The 18,284-nt window shown below is 45.4% G+C and overlaps 1 protein-coding gene across 4 annotated transcripts in view; it reads left to right on the top strand.

Annotated features, from left to right (window-relative positions):
• Positions 1-8,433, top strand: part of CGNL1 (cingulin like 1) — a 162,073-nt gene extending 153,640 nt beyond the window's left edge. For all 4 annotated transcript variants that reach the window (XM_077128019.1, XM_077128023.1, XM_077128020.1 and 1 more), the window contains 5 exons: positions 2,111-2,194; positions 2,917-3,041; positions 3,977-4,085; positions 4,484-4,647; positions 5,730-8,433. In XM_077128019.1, coding sequence (XP_076984134.1) covers positions 2,111-2,194; positions 2,917-3,041; positions 3,977-4,085; positions 4,484-4,647; positions 5,730-5,865 — 618 coding nt within the window. In that variant the 3' untranslated portion in view covers positions 5,866-8,433. The remainder of the gene's footprint in view (positions 1-2,110; positions 2,195-2,916; positions 3,042-3,976; positions 4,086-4,483; positions 4,648-5,729) is intronic.
• The last annotated feature ends 9,851 nt before the right edge of the window (positions 8,434-18,284 follow it).

The following is an 18,284-nucleotide window of genomic DNA, read 5'->3' on the forward strand; positions in this document are numbered from 1 at the left end:
GCATTCGTTACCTGGGGACTTTGTGTTCACGTGACAGTCACAGGAATCCTTCCGATGTCCCCTTTGCAGCATGTGATTAACGAGGGCTTCGGGGCCGTGCAGGTTTCTGTGTGCTGTGCCTGCTGACCCTTTGCATTGCTGGCATGTTTCCCCCTCCTCTGTGCAAGGATGTCCTGGAAAGATGGACTGCTTCCCATGTCTTGGTTTCTCCATTGCAGCTGTATTTGACCCCTCTGTCTGTTTGAAGTCTTTTCACTCAGTTGGTGTAGAGAGACTGAGGCAGTTGGAGTAGTGGGCAGTGACTGACTCGGCCTGGGGACTAATCCTGGCTCCTTTGGTTATTGCTATAACTTCCCTGGACCTCAGTTCCTCTACTTTCAAATCCTGAAGACTGCCAGTCAGCGCTGCAAGAGCAAGAGCTTTTTTTTTTTTTTTTTTTTTTTAACCACACGGGCACCCTCTCCTCTATGGGCTGAGTCCCTGGTGACTCTGGGAAGCCTCCTGGCTGAATCCTGCCTGGCCAGTTTCTCCCTGACCACTTTGCCCGAGCCCCCCACGCAGCCTGCCATTCAGTGCACACACCATGGTCAGGTGGCCAGGACGGCGGGAGACGGGGTGCATGTCTTTCCTGGGATGCCAGTTCCAACTCCCCAGGGAGGTGGTACTTGGAAGGGCGATCTTATCTTTTGGTCACTGGGGTGCTTGTCCAGGCAGGGAAAATCCAAGCTGAGGCCAGGCTGGGTGAGGCTGTTCCAAACACTCCTCGGCCATGGCTTCACGGGGCCTTTGGAGCTACCCTCTTACCCAGGTTGGGCCCCCAGGTGTGTTCTCGTAGCTTCTTCAGGCTGTCCCCTGCTGGACAGCCCTAGGAGTCAGTGCTGAGGACAGGGTCTGGGGCTGGTGCTTTGCTCATTTCACTCCTGCTGAAGAACATGCGGAAAAGGGAAAGGAGATGCTGACAGCGAGACAGCATTTGTTTTGTTTTCTTGCTCAGCTAGGCTCGTTTTCTGTTAACATCGGTGAAACCGCAGTAATATTTGGGTCATCTGGAGCTGTCCAGTGATCTTATTGACTTCTGTTTCTGGCATAAGAATGGAGAAATCAGGCAGGTCACCATCACTGGCTCGGCTGCCAGTATTAGTCTGGCCCAGTATCTAATCAATGCCAGGCTTTCCTCTGAGAAGGGTATGGGATGCAGCTAGAACAGTGTAGGTTCACTCAAAACCCTTTCTGCTGTTTTCTCATGATCCAACTGTGTAATTTCTGGTCAGTGATTCCAGGTTTTAAAATAATTTGTAAGTGTTCAGTTTCTACACAACTTTATCATCCACTAAGAATTTAAAAATCACGTTCTCTGTTCAGCTGTTAATGCTGAGATCCATATTTAGTTTTATAAGCTTTTCCCTGTTTTTAGTTTTGTCTTGGGTTTTTTGGCTCATGAATTTTATTTCTGTTTGTCGATAAGAAATGTAAGAGTGGGATGTTAATAAATTTCAGTTTAGTTCTGTAATGTCAAGAATTAAAAAATTAAAAAATGGATTGGTTAAAAAAAAAAAAAAGAATGGGGAAATCTAGCAGCATCTGAGATATGCTGATGACGGAAGCCCTTTCTGAAGTTTGAACTTGTAATGCAGCAGTTAGGAGTTCAGGTGGAACCAAGCTCCCCTTTTGTGTGTGTGTAGAGCTTGGGTAAGTTGGGTGGCTAAACTTTCCCAGTTTTAGCATTGAAAGTCCCACATCCCAAGAACATCCTCCTGAGTCCTAGGCAAACTGGGCTGGTTGGTCACCCATAAGTTGAGTAACCTCTACAAGCCTCAGTGTCCCCGGCAGAGATAACATTACCTATTTCAGAGTGTTGTTGCAGGGATGCAATAGGCCGGTGTATGCAGAATACTCAGCAAGGTTAGCCGTGACTGTTGCTGCAATTTGTATCAGTATCTTTGTAATCATCAAGAAACCAGAAAATCTAAGAAAAAGATCCTACATCTGATGATGTCACAACAAGCCCTGTAGGCTGGCCGCCTTCCATGAAGAGGATGGAATTGGTTGTTGGAATTCATCACTTGAGAATCCGTCTGATCTCTGGGCTCCTGCTCTGCTTGTATTGTAGATTGAGCAGATGAGGAGCGAACTACTTCAGGAGAGAGCTGCAAGGCAGGACTTGGAGTGTGATAAGATTTCCCTGGAGAGGCAGGTGAGCACAGCTCGCCCCAAGAATGCTTCGCTCCCTCTTTGTGCTGTGGACTGGAACCCTATTCTTTACTCAGCACTCCAAGAACTCTGGGGCGTAGTTCACCGGGAAGGTAGAGGTGTTTCCAAGCCCATTTTCGGAGAGGTGTTGCCCAATAATATTAAATCTGCTTGGAAGTTTGGCAGCTGGGGGATCCAAGGGGTGGGATGGAGTTTGCAGATTTTTTTTTTCCTAGATCCTAAACATGACTAAATTCTAATGTTGAGGAAATGAAAAACACCTAGTGTCACAATAGCAAACATGAGTTCCTAAGAAAGCTTCATTGAGTCATTATTTCTTTTACACGTTATTCATGTGAATTATTCACTGAATGTAACTGATGAAGGAACCTAGTTCTTCTGCCCCACCCTTTGTAGGTCTATAACCAACCTACCAACCCAAGGACAACCCAAGCCTATTTCTCTGACATCCAGTAGTCATATATAAGACTGAGGAGGGAATGTGATATAATCTCTTCCTTTGGTCTGCTAGGACCCAATTTTAAGACCTTTCCCTGGAAACACACCTGGATTCTCCAGGGTCCCCTGGGACCATGCATCCCGGGTGGGAAGCATCTTTAACGAATGCACCCACTGAACACCTGACTGCCCACTGTATGAGGCTCTGTCCTGCACAGAGAGCATGGCAGAGACACTAGCCCACCCAGTCTCCCTATCTGATTCCAGAACAAGGACTTAAAGAGCCGGATTACCCACCTGGAAGGCTCCTACAGGTCCAACAAGGAGGGGCTGGTGGTGCAGATGGAAGCCAGGATCGCAGAGCTGGAGGATCGTCTGGAGAGCGAGGAGAGGTGAGCCCAGCTCATGGTGGGGCCACGGTCCGGCGGGCAGAGCACACACATTCCCAGGCGCCTCTGAACCTCATAGTCTGCGGGGAAGGCAGAGCAGGCCCAACCTTGTGGTTATTGTTTCCATTTAACAGACAAGACAAATGAGGCCCATCACCGTGGGTGACATGAGCAAGGTTGGCCTGGCTGGATATTGGTGTGACTGGACTTGAACTTAGGACTCTGTCTCCTAAGGCCGTAGCTTTTCACTGAACTTGCTGCTCCTTCCTCATCCCCTAAATAATCCAGGATGTCTCATTGGCTACTGAGTTTGAGCCAGATTATCGTCCTCTGATGACACCTTGCTTTAGGAGAGGGGGCAGCCTCCACCCTTGTGGCCAGTTGTACCAAGTAGGGACCCAGCAGCCCTCTGTCGGGAGTAAGGCAGGGCCTCCCACGGTAGGTGGGAGGGTGGAGGAGCAGATGCCACGATTCTCTGCAGCTAATTCTCAAATAGCAGCAGTAAGTTGAGCTTGACCAGCCTCCATTCTTACCCATGGCCCACACCTTTCTAGAAGGAGTGTGTGTGCATGTGCCTATAATGCTTTACTGTATTTCTAGAAACTGAAGGGGGCTGGGTTGGAGCAGCCTGAAATAGATCCAGACTGTTCACTGTGACTATCTGCCTTCCAAAGTGAAGCTCAGAACTCAGAGAACGCAGGGAGTTCTAGTCTTAGCTCAGTCCCTCTTTGGCTTTGTGGACTCGGGCAGGTGGCTCCCCCTACTCAGAGCCCCTGTTTCCTCCTCTGTCTAATGGGCGGCATTGTCCTCTTGTTCAGTTGGGTGTCCCTCTGACCCTAAGCCTACAGCCTCCCAGGCACCCAGGCACAGCTTCACCTCCTCTGCAGCCTGGGGCTGGGGCTGGGAGGGTCTTCAGGTCTGCTTCCCTGCCCTTCCAGGGACCGGGCCAGCCTACAGCTCAGCAACCGAAGGCTGGAGTGGAAAGTGAAGGAGCTGGTGATGCAGGTGGATGATGAGCATCTGTCACTGACTGATCAGAAGGACCAGGTGAGGGGTCCTCCACGCACCCACTCTCAGCTGAGATTTGAGGTCTTGGCTGGGAAACCAGGGGGTGGAAAGGCCTCGCCTGGCAGATGATGGCATGGGGGCAGACTGGTTCTTCCCCTTCTACTCCGTGCAGTTTTATCATAGAATGAGGTGGGGGCAGGGGGTGGTAAGAAAATTTCAAACCCTGAATTTGCTTCTTAAAAAGTTGTCCTGTCTCCACTTTGCTCGTGAAAATCAGGGGAAAATGAGGAAATGGCAAAACGGGTCTCCTTTTTCCACATTTTGGTTGCCTGGAAAGAGAGAAGCCAGGCAGCTGGTATCTCCATACTGGGGCTGGGCTCCGTCCCGCTGAGCTGGGCGGTCAACCAGCAGCCTGCCTGCCCTCTCTCCCACTGCAGCTCAGCTTGCGCTTGAAAGCAATGAAGCGGCAGGTGGAGGAGGCTGAGGAGGAAATTGACAGACTGGAAAGTTCCAGAAAGAAGCTGCAGAGGGAGCTGGAGGAGCAAATGGATGTCAATGAGCATCTGCAGGGACAGCTCAATTCCCTGAAGAAGGACTTAAGGTGGGCACCTGCGGCCGAGCCCCAGGCACCAGCAATCCCCCCACCTTCATAAGGAACGTCCTGTGCTTTTCAGAACCCTCTCGATTCTGTTCTCTATCTGGAGCGGATTTGTCCTTGTTACCCTTTGTGGTCCTCCCATCGTGGAGATGAGAATAGGTGTGTCCTCCTCAGTTTGCCCCACGCATTCTCTGGGGTCTCACGTATCATCCTCCTACAATACCGCCATGTCAGCAGAGCAGGTATTACCTGTTTTACCTAAGGGGAAACTGAGGCTTGGCGCTCACACCACAAGGGAGGGGCAACTGTGGGACCAACACTTAAAATCCTGCTTTTATCTGACCTAGGTAGAAGTAAGATAAAGTTTGGGTTTGTCTTCTCATGAGGATAAGGTTAACCCAAAGATGAAGTTAACTTGAGGTTTCAGGAGAGAGCTCCTTTCCCATGGTCTTAGGATGGACATAAATTGGGGGGTGATGGGCGAGTTGTTTCCCCTGCCCCAGGACCACTGCAGGGGGGCTTGGGATGAGGGACTGAGATGAGGTGCATGCTCAGCCCTGGAACTAAACCTCTCTCAGAGGCTGCCTGGGGCCTGGGGCCTGGGGCTCTATGCTGGCTCCACAGACAGTTCTCCCTTACACTGACAGGGGCCCCATCCATGGGAACCTGGCCCCAGCACCTTGGGTGCAAAATTTCAGGGGGCACCAAAAACCTCAGTGATCCACATTTTAATGCACTATTTAAAAAGCTTAAAACAAATACCAGTACTCCAGATTGAACAAAATATCACCATTTTAAATAAACACGGGATCAGGAACAGCACCCAACAGAGCCTTCTTGGAGCCTGAGGCAGAAGTTAAAGTCAGAAGCACTGGTCCCGCCCAGCCCTGCCCTGCCCGGGCACCAGCCTCCTTAAACCAAACAGCTGGCAGTTTGCAGCCTGTTGCCAAGGGAACGGCCGGGTGCCCAGGAGTGAAGCACGTGTGTTTATATCTCACTCGGTGGGGCGGAGGGGCAGGAATGCGGATCCGAGATGAGCTGAGTCAGCCCAGGGCCAGGACACATGTCCCCTGATGTTTCTGCAGGCTGAGGAAGCTGCCAAGTAAGGTGCTGGATGACGTGGATGGAGACGACGGCCTCAGCACGGACGGGGGAAGCCTCTACGAGGCACCGCTGAGCTACACCTTCCCCAAGGACGCCGCCGCCGTCACCCAGATCTGAGTCCCCTTGCCGGGCTGTCCAGGTGGCCTGTCGTTCCCAGCAGGGACTCCGCAGCCACCCCCGGCAGGAGGCCGGAGAAGCCGCCTCTTCACATACCGCGCCAGCTCCTCAAGGCCAACTTCCTCCTGAGCTTCTGGGCGCCCCGGCTCCTGTGCCTTAGGTCGCTACTGCATTTTAAAATGTTGAGCAGCCTGGGAAATAGGAGCCGCCGCCCACCGGGGCGCTCTGAAGAATATACTTGGGTAGGATGAGGGTCTCTTCTGCACTGCTGATTGCCAAATACCCTTTGCATTGCTGCGCCCGCCCCCCAGCCTCTCCCCCGGTCCGGGAAAAGGGTCCAGCATGCTCGCTGTGGTTTCATAGCCATTATGCGGGGGGTAAAATGATGTATAGGTTGTAAATATTTTAAACCAGACCTTTTCGCGGACTGCTGCGGTTCTGTTTCGGAATGCTACAGAGGCTTTGTGGGATGGCTTGTTTGTAAAGCATCTCTATTGAGCATTAATTTTTAAAATCGGAAGCGACTGGATTTTAAGTATGGAGGAACAGAGGTGAGCGAGAGAAGGTAGGATAAAGACCACTTTGGAAATCAGAGTCAGAAAGAAGGAATTGTCTCAGTGACAACAGACACTACTGAGAGTAGAGATGGGAGAAGAAAGTCAGAAGGTGAGTTAGTTGTGTCTCTGGACTGTATCTGTGGCCTTGGTTGCCTATTTTTCTAGAATTTTGTTATGATTTCTGACCCCTGTTGAGACCAGTTGTCAATCACCAGTTGTCATTTCCTTTGTACAAGTAGGGCAGGGGATCTTGTAAGGTTTTTAACAAATGTTGTGGTTTCTAGAGGAACGGGGCCCTATTGTCATGTCTTATTGGTCCTTTCCTCCCTCTCCCCTCACTTGGTCTATACGTGGTGCTCTCTCAGCACAGCTGAGATGGTTCCTGACGGGGACAGGAGGGTGTGGGGGCAACCATGGGCTTAGGTCTAAGGAAGAGGCAGGAGGTACCCAGCCAGGTCATGGGGAAGGGGAGAGGAGATAAGCAGGTGTGTGTGGGACCAGGCGTTAGAAGGAAGGGAGACGTTCTTGAATGCTGGGGGATGTCTAGATCAGAGGTAGATTGAGTAGAGCTCAGGTGTAGTGGATAGAAACAGTGGTCAGGCAGAGGTATATCTGTGTAAACTAAAAGGCTTCTTCCAACCTCCTGGCACAAAAGGATACTGGCCAGCACCCGGCGTGGGGTAACTGGGAACAGGTGGGGTCTGCAGTCTCCCAGAATTACAGAGCACGGCATCAGGATAATGCTGGGTGCCCAGCTCTCCCTCCTCTCACTTTGCACTATGAGAGTTCCCAGGCACCCCAAGTCTTACCAGGCCAGGCCAGGGCATCTCTTCATTTATTTGGGATGTGGAGTGATTCCTCCCTTTAGGAATTCACTTAGCAAATATTTTTTTAAGCATCTGTTATATGTCAGGCATTGTCTTTGGCCCTGGAAATAAAACAGATAAAACCCCTCCCCTCCTGGCATGCAGTCCAGGGAAAGGGGGTGAGGATAGACAGCAATCAGACAGGCTGGCACAGAAGCTAGGCATCTGTACACTCGGCCCCGGAGCCCCTCTGTCCTCCGGGGACACGGCAAGCCCATGGTTGACCAGCTGGCTCAGTGGAACTCACAGTCTTTCGATCCTCAATACGTTCTGTATTTCTCTGCTGCCTCCGCTGTCATTCGTTATTTGCCAATAAGCCTGCCTAGAAATGCTCTGCCCATTCGTAATGAGAGAATCGAGATGAGAAAGGCCAGCAGGCCCAAGAGCTTTGCGAGTCAGTTTCTGGTTTTTGATTTGTGAGAAAGTAGCTGCCCTTTGTTGTTCTGCTTAGTTCTTTCTGGTCACCAGGAGGCTTGCTCTAAGAAGGCAAGCTGCCCTTGCAAAGAGAACACAGGACACCATAAGAATCTCATTTTAACCCTAAGACTAGGCTGTTTTAAATTTTTACATATGCTCTATCCTATGTTGTAACAGAGGCAGGGAGCTGGGTGTATGTGGGATAACGAGGTGGGAAGAACTTTGAACTGGGAGCTGAGAGAGGTGTTTTCAAGTTTCGGCTCATCTCCTCACCTGGCTGGTCTTGGCAGGGCACTCACTCTCAGAGCTGCCGATTGCCTGGGGACAAAAGGAGCATTGGCCTCAAGATCTTTTCCACCTCTATCATGCTTTCATTCTTTGATTTCATTAAATATATATATATTTCTTTCCTGTTTACTGCTTTATGAACTAATCCTACTCAAGAGTATTTTCTTTAGCTAGCTTAAAAAAATATATTTTATTTAAAAAACAAATACCTGGACAGATGCAATTGCCGAGGAGACAATCGTTATATATCTTTTATAAAATTTTTGTCTTGCTTCTGGATGTCATTCTCCAATGCTGAGAGCTTATTGGTTTCTGCTTTCAGATGTGGTTTATTTGCTTTGGTTTGTCACGGAGAATAGACATTCTTATTTCAGCTACCCATGTACGTGAGCTCCTGTACAAAGAAGATTGCCTTTCAATAAAGTATCACCCAATTGGAATCTCGACTCCGTGATCATTTTTTTTTATAATTTCTTTTTATTAGAGAAGTTATACGTTTACAGAAAAATCATGCAGAAAATATAGAATCCCCCCCTAAAAAAACCCTCACATTCGGTTTTCCCTATTATTAACACCTTGCATTAGTAGGGTAACTTTGTTACTGTTGGTAGAAGAATATTATTATAAATGTACTATAACTATAGACCATATTTGCATTAGTGTTCACTGTTTGTATTCTGCAGTCTTATGTGGTGGTGGCTGTTTTTTTAATTTTTATTCTAATAATATACATAGAACCTAAGAGCTCCCCTTTCAGCCCATTCGAATGTATAATTCAGCGGTGTTAATTACATTCAGAAGGTTGTGCCGCCATCACCACCATCCATCACCAAACCTTTTCCATCATCCGGAACAGAAACTCTGTACCAATTCAGCATTAACTACCCTTTCCATACCTCTTCCTAGTTCGACTCCATGAATTTGCTTATTCTAATTATTTCATGTCACTAATTGTATGATCTGGCTTGTTATACTCAACACAATGTCTTCGGGTCCATCCATGTTTTTGCATCTATCAGCACTTCATTCCTTTTAATGGCTGAATAATATTCCATATATACCATATTTTGTTATTCATATCTTGATAGGCACTTGCGTGGCTTCCATCTTTTAGCAATTGTGAATAATGCCACCATGAACATTGGTGTGCAAATATCTGTTTGAATCTCTGTTCTCAGTTCTTTTGGGTATAGACCTAGAAGTGGGATTTCCATCCTTTTTACTCCCTCACTTTCTCTGTAGCTTGACCTCTAGGAAACAGCCAGAGTGAATGGGGAAGCCACTTGAAGAAGTGGAACTTGGTGGAATTCCAGCCCCAGGACCACATCCTGAACTAAAGCGTGTGGAAATGGGTTAATGGTGAACCCTGGGAGAATTCATGGAAATTCACAGCCGCCTCACGGGATCTCATGATGTTCTGAGAAATCCAGAGAATGGCAAAAGAGGAAGTGCATTAAATGTTAATCACTGGGAATAAACCAGACACCCACTATTTATTCCTTGTTCCTAAACTAAAATGGATTCTACCATAATTGCAGTTCACACATGTTTTCTCCTAATCTCCAAGCACGTCAACAGCAGGTACCATGGTCTCCATTTCCCAGGAAGCCCAAGCTACTTCTTCATGTAAGGGACGTGTGTGGGCTTTCTCTGTTCCGGATCCATTCTCCACCCTGCCCTGTACCTCTGGAGGCAGCTCCCTGCAGACACCTTGGTTCCCCCAGTGACTGCTCTGGTGGGGTTCAGCTTGTGGGGCATTTCCCTCCTGCTCACTCCCTGTTTTGTGCCACATTTCTGGCTGACACCTGAACCTAACTTCTATATAATATAATTATAAAAATGGTGCATATTGAACTAAAGGGAAATTAGATATAAATATGAAGCAGTTCATGTATTTATGCCACACCAAATTTATCTGACTTTTCTCCTGTCTTGCTAGCCCTTTATCTCTATTCAGCACTGACAGTTTTCCCCTGAGACCATGTACAACTCAAGAGCTAACATATATTGGCATTTACTCGTCATATTTTAAGCCCTTTACAGTATTGACTTCCTTGATCCTTTTGAAGCCCCCTGAGCAGGTGCTGCTCACTCCGATGCGGCAGCAGAGGGAAGTTACTTTTACACCAGGGTAAACAGAAGGAGATGGAGGGACTGGGGTTGAAACCTGGGTCTGGTTCTGGAGCTCATACTCTCCACCAGGAAGCTCTGCTGCTCTCACCAACCTCAACAAACCTTTGAGGATAAAAGTCTTTACTTTGATCCCTTCTATTACGGACTCCTGATCGCTGAACTTTTAGATCTCCCCTTGAATTGTAGGTTTTTATGCAACTCTACTGCTTGCTGCCCCCACACTGAGCACTGCAATCAAAGGCAAATGAAGATCACAGCTAACCTTTGAAGCCACAGACCTCGTGGACTTGGCCAGTCGCAGATTCTTCGTAGCTGCTCTTCTTACTTGACTGTCTTTGGTGCCATTTGCTGCTGTGATCTTTGGTTCTCTCACATTAGCTTAGATGTTCTGCTGCCCAACGAACTTGACTCCCCTAAGCCAGATCCCAGGGGTTTGGATGCACCAGGTGGCCTCACTCTGTGAAGGTGGTCTTTGGACATTATCAGCAAGTCCCCAGGTTTAGGTATTTCTCAGGGAATTTGCTCTTCCAAATTCCAGAATGCTCTATGATGAAAGCCTGCTATAAAAATATATAGCAATGATAGTATTCATTATGTAGTACATATTTCATGTTAGTCTTACATCAAAAACTACACTTGCAATGTGAAATCAGCACATTGTCCCAACAGAAAACTACTGAACGATAACCCAGAGTAGCCCCTTGAAGGATTCCTGGGTGATGGGGCTAGAGACGGGAAATCCAGTGGGCTGCTGGAGCTCCAAACTATGCCTGGAGCTGCCAACACAGTCTCCGTGCTTCAGTAAAAAATGAGCTAAGCTAGGAGGAGTGGTCACAGTGGGAATGGGTTCTGGTTCCCTGGAATCGAGCAGGGGGCTGGTCTGTGTGTCCAGAGAGGGAAGAAATCTGCTGGGCACAGCGAGCTTCAGGACTGAAGACTGCATGGAAACTCAACTTGAGGAATGGGCACCTCCCCTCCCATTGGTCCCAGTGGCAGTAGGGGCAGCTGGACCCCCGCAGTCTTTAGTGTGGTGTGTGATGGGCTGGGGCTGGGGGTTGTGTACACATGGGGGGTAAATAGGCAAATCCCCCCCCCACCCCCACAACAGTCAGAGGGAAAACCTTAACTCCACCAGGAACTCTCTAAAGTCTAATTAATTTTGCCCTGTGAAAGGACCCAGTGGTATTTTGGGGGTAGTGGGAATGATTCTTTAATAATGCCTAAAATCCCTTAACAGGTCAGTAGCCATAACTGGGCAAACTCTTGTGTGCCTAGAACAATTGTACTTTATCTGATTGAGTCTGCATCCTGTGGGAGGCGTGGTGGTACCCCTTTCACATGTCCAGGAGCATGTTCAGAAACATAAATAACATGCCAAATTCCGCCAACTAGAAATGAGTGGAGCCGGGATCAAATCCCAAGTCTGTTGTACTTGCCCACCCATGGGTCTCCCCAAGCCTTAGCCATTCTCTCTCGGCTGCCCCTCTGATGTAGCCTTGCTGACTCCCCCTGCTGAGGACGTGAAGGCACCAAGGTCCAGTGGTTGGTCTGAGGTCACGGTGTCCTGGCCTCTGGATCCCAAGTCTGCATTTGGGGCCGGAGGCCTGCAGGAAGGGAAGGCGGACAGCCTGCTCTCTGCTCCCTGCCTGCTGGCGTCTTGGCTCTCCGCCTTCCAGCTGCCTCTGGACCTTCTGGCCCTTCCAGGACAGGGTTGTTTTCCAGGAAAGGGCCTGGAGATTCCGAGAACTAGGAGTCTCCAGGTAAATGCCTTCTTGCCTTTGAAAGGGTGGGATCCATAAGCCTGCCAGCCCCACATCTAGGTTTACTTGGTTCTATCTCTGCAGCTGAGGCTACCTTTTATGGACTTGCAGCGTTTCATGGCCTATCACTGGGTGTGAATCCAGGGGCGCTTTGGAAATACGCACAGGGTTCCCTGCAGAGCTCAGCAAGGGAAATAGGATCTGAAAAAGACCCCTGCCCAATTTCCCTCCTGGGCTCCTGGCTTCTCCAGAAGGAGACATCCAACCCTATCTGCTCTCCTGGAGGAGACGCCTCCTGGCATTTGGTTAATGAAGACACTAGGAAATAGAACAAGACTCCACCCAATCTGCCTGCCTGCAGCCTCAGGCCAAGGTATAATCCAAAATTCTGCCCCTCCTAAGCACTGCTTATTCCTGATTCACCCATGGTCTCCTAAACCAGATTCATTTTCTGATATGGGGTCTTAGAGGAAACGAATAACTCACCTACTGGCCCCTCTCGTTTCTTTCCTTTTGTCTGTGGGTCACTGCTGCTGGAGTCTAAAATCAAGGTGTAAAATGCTTTGGGGCTTCCTTTTTACTAAAACTGTGTGGCCTATGTAGGCTCCCCTGGAAAGGCTCACCCTGAGCTCATCAGAGCTGTGCAAGGCTGGATCCCTGGCATTGCAGAGCAGGACAGCATGTGGTGTGGGTTCTCAGGGTGCCCGTGTGTGGCCTCTCTCTCTCGGCTGACACAGCAAGCAAACTCACTGCCCTCCCCCGTCTACGTGGGACATGACTCCCAGGGGTGTGGACCTTCCTGGCAACATGGGACAGAAATCCTAGAATGAGCTGAGACTCAGCATCAAGGGATTGAGAAAACCTTCTCGACTGAAAGGGGGAAGAGAGAAATGAGACAAAAGGAAGTGTCGATGGCTGAGAGATTCCAAACAGAGTTGAGAGGTTATCCTGGAGTTATTCTTACGCATTAAATGAATATCACCTTTTTAGTTAAGGTGTAACAGAGAAACTGGAGGGAACTGCTTGAAAATGTAGAACTGGGTCCCAGTAGCCATATTTCTTGAAGATGATTGTATAATGATATAGCTGTTGCAATGTGACTGTGTGATTGTGAAAACCTTGTGTCTGATGCTTCTTTTATCTACCTTATGGACAGATGAGTAAAACATATGGATTAAAAATAAATAAATAATAGGGGGAACAAATGTTAAAATAAATGTAGTAGATTGAAATGCTAGTGATCAATGAAAGGGAGGGGTAAGGGGTATAGTATGTATGAATTTTTTTCTGTTTTCTTTTTATTGCTTTATCTGAATTGATGCGAATGTTCCAAGAAATGATCATGATGATGGATATACAGCTATGTGATGATATTTGAATTACTGATTATGTATGTAGAATGGAATGATCATATGGTAAGAATGTTTGCATTTGTATGTTGGTACATTTAATAAGTAAAATAAAAAAAAGAATTAATAAGGGTTAACATGTGGTCGTGTCTGCTTCACATTTTAAAACAAAAGAAATTAAACCTTACAGATTATGTTGAAAATTTCCCCTTTGCCCTTGCGTGCAGTCTCATTCCTTTTTCTCCCTCCCAAAGGCAAGTGCTATTCTGTATTCTTCAATTTCTAATATTCTTACATACATGTATTCATGAATAGTATATAGTATTCTTTGGTGTGTTTAAAAATTCTACATACATTTTAAGCATCTTGCACATTTTACTCTGACTTTTTTTCTTTCAAAATTGTGTTTTTGAGATCTATATTGATGTAGATAGGGTTGGTCAATTTCTCTTCTTGTTTTGTTTCTGTTTGTTTTTAGTCAATTTCTTTTTAACTGCTGAATATTGGCTTTTTAAAATACCGATTGCTTGCTCAGATGTGGCCTCACTCTTTCTAAGCCCAACTCTGCAAGTGAAACCATTGTCCTCCCCCCCTATGTGGGGCATGAAATCCAGGGGTGAAAGTCTCCCTGGTGGCGTGGGAGATGACTTCCAGGGATGAGCCTGGCCCTGGCACCATGGGATCAACAATGCCATCCTGAACAAAAGGGGGAAAAATTTGTAACAAATAAGGTGTCAGTGGCTGAGAGAGTTCAAATAGAGTCGAGAGGCTACTCTGGAGGTCACTATGCAAGCTTTAGTTAGTCATTGCTACCTATCATAACTTGCCAAACCAAAACCAAAACCATTCCTGCCAACCTTAAAGAACACCTAGAGCATTATATGAGATTCTACAAAAGTTCCATGCACTAGGGTAACTTTCCAGAAACTTACAACCTCCAGATGGGTCCTCGGACCAGGTAAGTCCTGAAATGCAGAGGGTCCCAGCCTCTCCAGAACATCAGCTAGTTCTATCCCCCTATCCCATATTATCGACATCCCTTCCAACATGAAAAAATTAGAATGGCCATAGCCCAAATACTCCTAAAGAGTGGGATAGAAAGATCAAAGGTGATGGTGGAGTTATACAGAGAAGATCAGGTTTAACAAACGAGTATGACTGCTGAATCATTCTATTGATACTTTTTTAGTCTCCAGTGTCTTGGAGCAGCGAGTAGCAAAAACCTCAAGTTGTGGAATTGTAATCCACACCAAATTCCAAAATCTGTTCTACAACTAATTGTTGCTGTGTGTGCTTTGAAAATTATTGCTTTTTTGTATATGTGTTATTTTTCATAAAAAAGAAAAAAATTCGATTGTGACGAATGCGCAGCTATATGATGAGACTGTGAACCACTGATTGTACACTTTGGATGATTACATGGTATGTGAATATATAATATGTATCAATAAAATTGCATTAAAATAAGTGCTTTATTATCCCATTCACTTTGAATGGGATAATAAAAAAGGATTCGAGTTTTGCACTGAGCATGACACAATAGCTTGTAGCAGACGAACCCTTGCACTAAGAACAACTATAAAACGTAGCTAAGTATCTTTTGAAGCGCTGTTTGAAGGTATTGAGGAACAACCAAGGCAGCCAGGATGTGGGGAGCTGTGATCCTTAAAAAAATTTAACTGCAGAGAAGCGTGGGTAGCATTCTGCATGCAACTGCCCCCTTGAGGCACTTGCTGTTTCCTAAACTGGACCAGATGCCAAGAAACCAAGAAGGAAATAGCTGCTGAGAGGCTGAGATTCTATCGGTAGAATTATGGACAATTTCACAGTTCTGGGAAACCAAAATTGGAGTTCAGAGCTTGCAGTGGAAGGGGTAAGGAAGGCTTTCAGTTGACACCCCTAAAAGGGCTGTGTCCTATAAGTAAGAAGAAATTAGAAAGTGACTGGCATCACCTGACTCTAACTGTCTACCTGAAGAAAACTAACTCTTCTCAGAGGAAGATAACATCATCCGGATTCTCTGTAATTTTTTCACAGTATGTCCAGTGTTCCGTGCAGCATTATTAGGCATGCCAGGAAACAGGAATAAATACCCTAAACCAAGAGGAAAAACAGGTGATGGATTTAGGTGATTCAGATATTGCAGATATCAGACACAAGCTTTAAAATAGTGGTGGTCAATATGTTTAAGACGATAGATGATAAGGTGGAGAATTTCACCAGAAAACTGGAATCCCAAAAAAAGTAAATCAAATGGATCCAAGAACTGAGCAACAAGCAACTGAAATTAAGATTCAATAGGTGGGTTTAACAGCAGATGAGATGACAGAAGATAGGACTAAGGTCTTGGGAGACAGTTCAGTAGAAAACATCTGGATTGACTACAGAGAGAATAAAGGATAAAAATTTCAGAAAAAATATGAGACACAAGAAACCCAGTAAAAAGTCTATCACATATGAAATTAGAGTTCCCGCAGGAACGAATGGAGCAGAAACAAAATTTGAAGAGATATTGAGAATTCTCCCAAAGTGATAAAAGACATAAAGCCACAAACTCAATAAGGCCTACAAAATCTACACAAAATAAATATCAGGAAAACCATACATAGGAACATCAGAGTAAAACTGTTGGAAACTGAAGACAAAGAAAATATCTTAAAATCATCTAGAGGGTAAAAAACACCTGTGGTGGTTTGAAGCCAGATGTGCTCCAGAAAAACATGTTCTTAAATTCAGTCCGTTCCTGCGGATGTGAACCTATTGTAAGGAGGGCCTTTCGATGAGGTTCCTTCAGTTAAGATGTGATCCCCCCCCCCCCCAATCAGGATGGCCCTTGATCCTATTACTGGGTTCCTTTGTAAGAGAATGAAGCTCAGACAAAGAGAGAGGAAGCCATGGAAGCAAGAAGCTAAAATCAGTGAGACTCAGAAGAGAAAGGAGAGGCCAGCAGACACCACCATGTGCCTTGTCACGTGGCAGGGGAACCAAGGCTCGCTGGAAAGAAAGCGTTGCCTTGATCATGCCTGGATTTGAACATTTTCCTGGCCTCAAAACTGCAAGTGAATAAATTTCCATTGTTTAAGCCAAACCATTTCATGGGATTTGCTTAAGCAGCCTAGAAAACGAAAATAACCCTTTACCTTCAAAAGTGCAATAATAGGACCGGTGACTGGTTTTTCAACCAAAAAAAAGAGGGAGGGAGAGATGAGATTGAATGACATCTTTAAGGTACCAAAAGAAAATAAGTGCTAGCTCAATATTCTATATGCAGTGAAAATATTCCTTAAAAATAAAGCAAAATGAAGACATTTCCAGACAAAGAAAAGCTGAGATGATTTATTGCCTGCAGACCTTTTGTAGATGAAATTGATCAGAAAATCTGATTCTGAGTTTCCTAGAATCTGGGGAATAGAGGGAAATACAATCCAGTTAATGAAAAATGATGAATCAAAATGACCAGCGTGTAACAACTATAGTAAGCGCTAATGGATTTCGAAAGAGGAGGAAATTTGTAAGGGCTGCTGTGGGTAGGAAAGCTTCATAAATGAAGACCTTTTCCCTAAAAATAGTTCAGGAAAAAAGAGTGAGAGCAACAGTACAGAAAATGAACAGAGGTGTAGGTCCAGGAACATGTAACTCTATGCTTGCTGAATCATTAATCTTTCTAATTTATCCCTTCCACCCTCCTTCTTTCCCTTCCTCTCTTCCTCCTAAAGGGATTGATGTAGGAAAACATTGGAATAATTACTTGAAACTAGCTGGTGATGAACCAGGTTTTTTCCCGTTGGCAATGAGAGCCATGGAGAGGTTTTTCCAGGACAGTGACTTGCACAGACTATATTTTTAAGAAAATTGACTAATGACAGTATAGATTGAAAGGTGGAGGGAATGGAAGCAAGGACACCTGATGGGAAAAGTTCACCTAAGATTGGCAAAATATGGCTCAATGTGGTAGCTAGATGATGAGTCTTTAGGAATTCATAATATTCCCTTAGGCATGTACATATTTGAAAAAATTTTTAAATTTACTTATTAAAAAATTAAGAACAAACAAAAACATTAACATATAATTCCGTTCTACATATATATTCAGTAATTCTCAATATCATCACATAGTTGCATATTCATCATTTCTTAGAACATTTGCATCAATTCAGAAAAAGAAATAAAAAGACAACAGAAAAAGAAATAAAACAATAACAGAAAAAAAAGATTATACATACCATACCCCTTACCCCTCACTTTCATTTATCACTAGCATTTCAAACTAAATTTATTTTAACATTTGTTCCTCCTATTCCCTATTTTTTTTGTTTTTTGTGTTTGTTTTTTTAATTTATTTAATAAAAAAATTAACAAACCAAATAAAACATCAACATGAATCAGTAATTCACAAAATCATCACTTAGTTGCATATTCATCATTTCTTAGAACATTTGCATTAATTCAGAAAAAGAAATAAAATGAATACAGGAAGGAAAAAAAAAAGATTATACCTACCATACCCCTTACCCCTCGCTTTCATCGATCACTAGCATTTCAAACTAAATTTATTTTAGCATTTGTTCCCCCTATTATTTATTTTTATTCCATATGTTCTACTCGTTTGTTGACAAGATAGATAAAAGGAGCATCAGACACAAGGTTTTCACAATCACACAGTCACATTATGACAGCTATATCATTATTCAATCATCCTCAAGAAACATGGCTACTGGAACACAGCTCTGCATTTTCAGGCAGTTCCCTCCAGCCTCTCCATTACATCTTGAATAACAAGACGATAGCTACTTAATGCATAAGAATAACCTCCAGGACAGCCTCTCAACTCTGCTTGAAATCCCTCAGCCATTGACACTTTGTCTCATTTCACTCTTCCCCCTTTTGGTCAAGAAGGTTTTCTTAATCCCTTGATGCTAACTCTCAGCTCATTCTAGGGTTTCTCTCAATCCCTTGATGCTGAGTCTCAGCTCATTCTAGGATTTCTGTCCCACGTTGCCAGGAAGGTCCACATCCCTGGGAGTCATGTCCCACATAGACAGGGGGAGG

This window comes from Tamandua tetradactyla, chromosome 14 (genome assembly GCF_023851605.1).
Source record: "Tamandua tetradactyla isolate mTamTet1 chromosome 14, mTamTet1.pri, whole genome shotgun sequence".
NCBI lineage: Eukaryota > Metazoa > Chordata > Mammalia > Pilosa > Myrmecophagidae > Tamandua > Tamandua tetradactyla.